This window comes from Lycium ferocissimum, chromosome 2 (assembly GCF_029784015.1).
Source record: "Lycium ferocissimum isolate CSIRO_LF1 chromosome 2, AGI_CSIRO_Lferr_CH_V1, whole genome shotgun sequence".
Taxonomy (NCBI): Eukaryota; Viridiplantae; Streptophyta; class Magnoliopsida; order Solanales; family Solanaceae; genus Lycium; species Lycium ferocissimum.
The window spans coordinates 36122518-36130936 of record NC_081343.1 but is presented as its reverse complement, the minus strand read 5'-3'; the positions used below and the strand labels follow the sequence as shown (position 1 = coordinate 36130936).

The 8419-nt window shown below is 34.5% G+C and overlaps 1 protein-coding gene across 1 annotated transcript; it reads right to left on the bottom strand.

Annotated features, from left to right (window-relative positions):
- Positions 1 to 243: 243 nt before the first annotated feature.
- Positions 244 to 7741, bottom strand: LOC132047550 (cytochrome P450 81Q32-like). The gene is made up of 4 exons (XM_059438579.1): positions 7380 to 7741; positions 3396 to 3399; positions 2348 to 2848; positions 244 to 861 (listed from the first exon to the last, which is right to left on the bottom strand). The coding sequence occupies exons 1-4, from the start codon at positions 7739 to 7741 to the stop codon at positions 244 to 246; spliced, it is 1485 nt and encodes a 494-aa protein (XP_059294562.1).
- Positions 7742 to 8419: the final 678 nt, after the last annotated feature.

The following is an 8419-nucleotide window of genomic DNA, read 5'->3' as shown; positions in this document are numbered from 1 at the left end:
TTAATGCTCTCTCTGTTTTATTTACGTGTCTTAGTTTGGCTAAACATGGAATCTAAAAATGTATTTTAACTTGTTAAAGCAGATAATTTACCGTATTTTCGTGGATTACTTATGCTCATTTTCATGAACAGTTATCTGAGATTGTCTTTTAGATCGAGCATGAACAGTTATCTAAGATTATCTTTTAGATGATTTAATAGTGTAAAAATACTTTTACATTATCAATCAACATGAATAAGTTAATTAAATTCGATCAGATAAAACTTTATAAGCAATGTCATGGGCCTTGCACCTTGCTATAAGTGGCTCGGCTTTTGCCATACTAAGACCTTTGCCTTCAGCCAAATTGATCTCCTCTTGGCTAACCCTTTGCCACTCGAAACACTGTATCAAAGTTCCTAGAGCTAAAGCAATCACATGTTGAGCAAGTCCAGCACCTGGGCATGATCTTCTTCCAATTCCAAATGGCAATAATATCCATGGTTTCACTTCAATACCTTCAAATCGCTCCGGTTTGAAACTTTCAGGGTCAGCCCAAACTAACGGGTCCCTATGGATGGCCCAAGCATTCACCAATAGGATTGTTCCACGTGGAATGTCGAAACCCCCTACTTTGGTAACATCGGATGATTCGTGGGGCACTAGCATTGGTGCTACTGGACATAATCGGAAAGTCTCTGAAATGATACTTTGAAGATATTTCAACTTGGGTAAATCTGCTTCATCTACTAAATGATCACTACCTACATGGTTGTCTAGTTCTGTTTTTGCCTTATTTAAGACCTCCGGATGATTGAGCAAAAGCGTCATTGCCCATTCTATTGTCACTGATGTTGTGTCTGTCCCTCCGGACAATATGACCTGCACTTAATCAGAAAAGCTTCAGCCCAATTGTTGTTGGTTATTTGGTTTGTTTTGAATCAGTTCTTACGTAAAACTAAGTAGGCGTTTGGCCATGGGATATGAAACTATGATTTCATGTTTTGATTTTAAATCAGCGTTTGTTTATATAATTTGCACAAAATTTCAACTTCAACTTCATATCATGATTTCAAATTTCAAATTCTCAAAAAAAGGTATGATTTGGGATCTCAAATCAAGATTTCAAATTATTTTAAATGTAAAACTTGACCCATAAGTTTATATTTTGTAAAAAAAGATCCATGAGTTGAGAGATATATTTACCAACCATGTTTACCAACTATTTATATCAAATATTGAAAGATCTATAGGTTGGTAGTATATTTATAACAAATGTACTCTTACCAACCATTTACCAACTTCATTTACTTATACAACTTATGTTCAATTTTCCTTTTTATTGAACTAAAGTTTGATCACTTGATGTTGTATTTTTTAGAAAGGTCTTCTAGTAGTGTATTAATTTTGTTATGATGCTCATTTGGTAAGATTGTATAAAAATTTGGAAAGTTTTGATGGTTTTCACAACTTGTGGGGTTTTTATGTCTATTAGAAAAAAATACAACTTAAGAAAACCAAATTGCATGTCCAAACAAAATTTCAACTTCAAATTATCATGATTTCAAATCATGCCCAAACGGTTCCTAAATCAAACCATATGTGTTTTAGTTTGCTAAACACACGAACTAGACCAAACTACTTAGAATTAGTTTTTCGGTTCCAGTTAGTCAGACTAAATATAAATTCATTTCACTAAATCCACTAATAGAAACAAAAGTTTTCATGTGTCATTTTATGTTTAGAAAAAATCGAGGAAATAACAAATAATCTATTGATACATGAGAAACTTTCGCAATGAGATATGGTTATTATTCTCGTTCTATATATTTAATAGTAGCAATCCTATAGTCATATATGTTTTCAACATTAACCAAATGTCATGATTTTTATAATAAACAAATGCCTCCAAAAGAATTTCATTACTAAAGAATATAAACGAAAGATGAAACATAAATTAATATATATTGTTGTCTTCTATAATTGGGTTTGTTGTCTGCGTACATCTTACCCTCTCCAGACCCCACTTGTGAAATTATATTGGGTTTGTTGTTGTTGTCATCTTCTATAATTAGCTATAAAGTAGTATATATGACTAAACCAATAAAAGTACAGGAATTTAATACATCCCGACTTCTGAATGTTGAAAACGAAATTGAAATATTTTCTGAAAAATTGACTATATACTTGCTAGGATCAAACACCTAGATATTAAAAATAAGAATAAAGAACCTTTTAGAATAATATTATTAAACATGACATCCCAAGGAAGTACAACAGATATATATAGACAACTTTTTTTTATATGAAACAAATAATAAAGGGTACATATATAGCTGAGGGGGATGCATGAGTGCAGAAAGCTTACCATTATAATCCCTTTGATGATTTCGTCAGTGTAGTATTCTGGTTGTGATTCTTGCAAAGAAAGCAAATGATCAATCATGGTATTTTGTTTTTCCGCACCACGGTATTCATCAATTAAACCCTGCATGAATTCATCCATTTTGTGGCCAAGCTGCTTGACCTTAGTACGCTTATAAATCCAACAAAACGGTACAGGCAAAAAATCATCTACATTTGATGCACCACCTTTGCTAAAAAATTCCTCTATAAGCTCACGAAGACATGTTGCCTTCTGATTACCTTTATCTTGATTGAAGTATCGGTTTCCAGCTACCATTCTCATGATGATGTTAAAGGACAATTCAGAAAACATGGACTTAAGTTCAACAATTGTACCAAAATCGTGGCAATTTTGACATAATTTATGCACAAGAAGGTTGACTTCATGTTGTCGAATGGTTTGAGACTTGTTGAGACAGCTAGAGGAGAAGATTTCGAGTCTACAAATACGGCGAAGTGAAAGCTCCATTAATGGAGGTTAGATTCACCAAAAATGAATGAGCAATAATGCAGCTAGTTTGGAAGAGAGGAGAGTTAGTTAAGGAGAGGAAGTTAGTTATAGAGAGAGAATGTTTACATGTTTTGTGATCTGATCATTTTCGACTTGCCGCTTTACAATTGCTTAGTTCTAGTATATATAATTCAACCTAACTAACTAACTAATAACTTGATCATGCTTAACACTTCAACTCAACCATGCTAACTTGCTAACATAGTCTAGATAACAACGAGTTGATGGTTGAAACAAGTTCTTGAGTCCTAACTTTCCAAGTAGATATTGAAGCTCTTCCAAGACTCTTAGTGAAATAGAGAGATGCAAATAACCAAACTTGTGTGTATAGTCTTCCAAGGGATTCCTTGAGTACTTTTTCTCTCACAAAATGACAATCAATGTCAATGTGCTTTGTTCTTTCATGAAAGATAGACCTGTGTAATGGACTTTATTTATCACATACCATTGTCGCTGTGTAGATCAATTTGGACTCCTAGTTCTTTTAGTATCTTAACGCCCAAGTTATAACATGAGGCCATGCTTTACGCTGGTTTAACGACCTTGACTTTTTTTTGGACTTCAAGAAATCAAGGCTCCACCAAACTTTACTAGATATCCGATTCTTGACTTCCGGACTCAATCATCCACCCCAATCGGAGTCACAAAATGCAAAACCGAACCATTTGTGATTCGATGGCATCAACGATCCAAGACCAGTGCTTCTTTGATATTTCACTTTTTTGAGATTTGTTTAGGTGTGTATATATATGGAAAATCGAGTCATTGTAAGATACAAACATATGACCTTTGATATGGTCTTGGATCTCAAGAACTTTGTCCTCCATTCTAGTTTTGTTCTCATTTGTGGTTTTGTTAGATTGTTTGCTTCTTTGTCTTGTCTCAAGTGTCATACGTGTGTGTATATATATATATATATATATTGGTTGAATAGTGGTGTTTTTGGTTTGACTCCATCTAGCCTAAACTATTAAGAATATATATATTTGACACATCAATATTCCCTTGATTAGACGCACTTATATATATATACCCCTAAGTTCTATATATATCATCTTGATATGTATGTTATGTTACTATATTGTTGTACGAACGGCCCATGTTGGTTCAACATTAGATCATCTAATATGTCATGCACCGCTCCTCTTGTGAATAGGGAGTAATCATGGTATTTAATTGACAAAATGTTGACCCCGTGAGTTTTTAAGTTCGAGTTATGTCGAAAGAATCGATTTTAGGCCATAAAGGGACTTGTTGAGTTTGCAAACCTTAAACTCCCCACAGAAAGATAAATCCTCATATACATCTTCATAGAAATGCATTATGGACATATTGGTAGATATGTGGTGTTAGAAGCGTGAATAATAGCCAACAAGAGTTCAACAATTTTGTACGAGAAAGGTGTCACCATAGTCATCTTCTCTTTGGCTAATGGAAGACTTGGCAACTAGCTTGGCCTTAAACCTTTCAACCTCGCGGTAGACTTGTATTTGACTTTTGGAAATCCACCTTGAAAGAAATGATCGGAGGTAAATCCGCCAAGTGACAATGTTTGGTTGTCATCCAGGAGGCATTCCATTTGAATATTTAATCATCTGGGATACTTTATGAAAGTATAGGATGTAGGTTACGGAGGACATATATCTGAACAAGGGATCAAATCTATAAATATTAGCGCTCATAAGAGACATGCTGAGCCATAGGATGTTGGCACCTAGACTTGGGTGCGGGAACAACATAATCTTGCAACAAATGGGTTGCTTGCTTGGTCTAGTTGAAAAGAAAGAAGAAAGGAGTGATCGGCGAGGACTTTCTTGAGAAGAACCGGTGGACCCTCTAAGTGTAAAGTTAATGGAATGGATCATCATAATGGAGCATGTGACCAACTTGTAGGCATCAGATGCAGTGGTAGGACCAAATAATGACCAAGAAATACACCCTTGTTACAATTCGCCTTGTGGTGACTCGGGTGTTCCTTGAGCAATAGGTAGATGGAGAGACTCAATGGATGGAGAGAGAAAGCACGGATTGTTGGAAGGGGACAAGTCTTTGAAAGGAAAAAATATTTTCTTGAAATATACAACTAAAATGTTTTAGAATGGATGTCATACAGAACATATCCCTTTTGAGTTGAGGAATACCCATAAACGTGAAGTATAGCTCTTGAGGAGAACTTGTCAGGAGGATAGGACTTCCATCAGCATAACATAGGCAACCAAACACTTTAAGATGTGATAAGTTAGGAGGTGTTGATATAAGGTCAAAGGGAGATTTAGACTTTAGCACCTTGGGGAGATGTCTATGTATAATATAGGCTGCTGCAGACACATTCAAAGGTGTTTGATGTTGGAACATGGCTTGAAATACGAGAGACAAGATATGTATGAAGTTATGTTTTCTCTTGACGAAAGGAATAGACAGTACATGAAAGAATGCAAAGTTGGTGATCATGGAATGTTAATTCACTCCCATTATCTGTTCTTAAAACTTTTCGTGGTGTAAGAGAATAGATTTTGTTAAGAAAAGTTTCTCGATTATAGTTTCGGCTTTAGAAGCAATCAAGAATATCGAAGTGTATCTAGGTAAGTCATGTTGTTGAAAACTTATTATACGTGATGAGGTCCCCAAGCATAGTGAAAGGACACTTAGACTCAGTGAACTTGATATTTTGATTGTTAAGAAGATTAAACTAAGTACTTATGTTGTTTTATTACATATATAAGTGGCCTAATCTTTTATGCCATAGGGCACTATCTAGGAAGATGACATTATTTACACATAGGTATGTTTGATGTGGACTTGGTGTTGACTTCCTTCCTTGATGATGTAGAGTCCATGATTCTTACTGAAATTATATGAAAAGAAGATCCGGAAAATACTGATCGGGAAAGAATGCTACTAAACATTGTAGTTCCTTTGTAAGTTTGGACACAGACAGTAGATTGAATTTAAAATCAGGTAGATACAAAACATTAGGACTCCTGTTTTGATTCTTAAGCACATTTGCACATCGATGAGACATATTGAGGGATGAACTTTGTTCTTAATGCATACAGTGTGATATTAGTTAACATTTTCAAGGGATGAGTCATATGATGTGTTGCTCCATTATCCACAATCCATTCTTTATTGACATCTTAAAGTAAGGCAATTTGATAGAGGACCTTCATTTCGTCATGTGGAGGATTTGCTTGTGTAGTGAAGAATATCTTTGGTCCAATGAATGGCCTTTGTTTGCATTATGATTGCTGGTGTTTTCCTTTGAGTTGCCTTGCCACATAATTGTTCAACCATGTTGTATTGGTAGTTAAGGTATAGATCCAAGAGAAAACATTGCCAAACTTCTTTGACTTGAGTTACTAAGGTGGATATCCTATCTTATAGCATTCACTCTTGGGTGACCTTTACAACCACAATGTTCACACTTTATCACATCTCTTCCTTGTTTAAATGAATTCACACCTTTGCTAGATCCACTTGTTGGAAAAATTGTTAGTGAAATTTACATTTGCTATACATAGCAACACTTTCCATTTTGTTGGCATATATAGGAGTACGAGTCCAATTGACCTTACCATCCATTCTTCACGCATGTATCCACACATTACTAACAAAACGGTCCACAATTAGAGAGTAGGCAAGGAGTTGGAGGTAAATCCATCTACATATTGATGCACGTGAAATTGTAAGAGTCTTTGATACTCAAAGTCGTTATGTGGGCTTGTTGCCATTATTCCTAACCTTGAAAAATAATATAAGTCCACCATTATTACGTGTGTGAATTTCCTTGTGAAGACGTATGTTGCCAAACCTTTCCTTCCAATTCACACTCTCTCCTTGTGTCTCTTTCACTGGTCATATAAATTACCATTATCCGAGACAACAATTGAATATTGAATCCCACAAATGAAGTATCGGATATCTTTTCCGATTTTAGCCTAATAATTCAATCTTCATCGACTCATAAGGCATAATTTTGATGTTATGTAATGTGATTAGAGTGCTACAGTGTATCGTTTGGTTGTAAATACAAAGGATGATTATGACCTTATGAAAGTTTTGATGGACTTGCGTTTATTGCATTTAAGTTCGTTGAACAACAATTGTTTGTTGTATTCTCATTGAAATTAGAGAGTGTTTTGAAGCTCCAAAAAATTTTGATATCAGTTTGAGAGTGAATCAGAGAATTATGTGCACACTCGATTTGCTACGTGATATCTCGAGTTATTGATTGACTACTCGTGCAGAGCTCCCATTAATGTTAGATTCACCAAAAATGAATGAGGTTTGGAAAGAGGAGAGTTGTATAGAGAGAGAAGTTAGTTATAGAGAGAGAGAATGTTTACGATCATTTTTTACATAGCACTTTTTACAATTGCTTAGTTCTAGTATATATAATGCTCGACTAACTTCCTAACTAACTAACTAACTAACTTGAATGGTCATTCATGTGCTAACTTGCATGATCGGAAGGTTGCTCGATTTATCGCCATAAGGGGAATCAATGATTGTCGTGCAGTTGTATCCTCCCACCATTAAAGGTGGGCGGTTGGCAAACACGATATCATTCTTGGTGAGGCATTCCTTCACCATGGATGGAGATGACACCACCACGACAAGACGCTTGCCTAATCGAAGAGAGAGAATAGGACCATATTTTTCAGAAAGATTTTCAAGAGTACGATGCATATGTTGTTTCAAAATATAGAGATGTCCTATTATAGGAAGTTTAAGTGCTGGACTTGGTGGGAGGTTATGTTGTTTTGGTCTTGAGGACACAAGTAGTTTGAAGACTAGAAACAATAGGGAAATAGAGAGAGGTGCAAATAACCAAACTACTTCCATTCTTCCAAGGGATCGACTTATCTCAAGTTAGTGTTGCAACCAGGGCACTCTCTTCGTTTATATAGGATACGGTATTTTAAGTTCAATGTATTGACTGTGTACGTAGAATATATTTACGGAATCATATCGTTTTAAAGGTAATCAGAACTAACTCTATGTAATATACTTGATTGATATGATAACTTAAAATAAGATATACATAATTGGATGAGTCAACAATAAACGTGTCAACCGGTTCGAACCGGACCGGACCGGTAACCGGTTACGGAACCATGATTTCCGGTTAAAAACCGAATGCCACGGTTCCGGTTCACTTATATATATATATATAAACGGAACCGGTCCGGTTCAAATACTAAAATTATAACCCCTTCTTTTTTTTATATAGTATATATATATATTATAGTATTTATTATATATTGTAGGTATATTTACATATGTTATATAAGTTTATAAGTAAAGCGACTACGTGCTAACGACAAGTTATATATATATATATATATATACGTGTGTGTATATATATATATATATTAGTTATATATTAAGCCTTAAGTTATACTACATATACCTAAAATATAGTAAGAATATACTTATTATATATATCAATATACTTATATTATATAACTTATATATATATATATATATATATATATATTATAATATATATATATATATATA

Coding starts and splice junctions, on each gene's coding strand:
- LOC132047550 (XM_059438579.1), bottom strand. CDS start 7,741: ATGGAAGTAGTTTGGTTATTTGCACCTCTCTCTATTTCCCTATTGTTT. Junction 862..2,347: donor TCATCAAAGGGATTATAATG/GTAAGCTTTCTG, acceptor GATTAAGTGCAG/GTCATATTGTCCGGAGGGAC.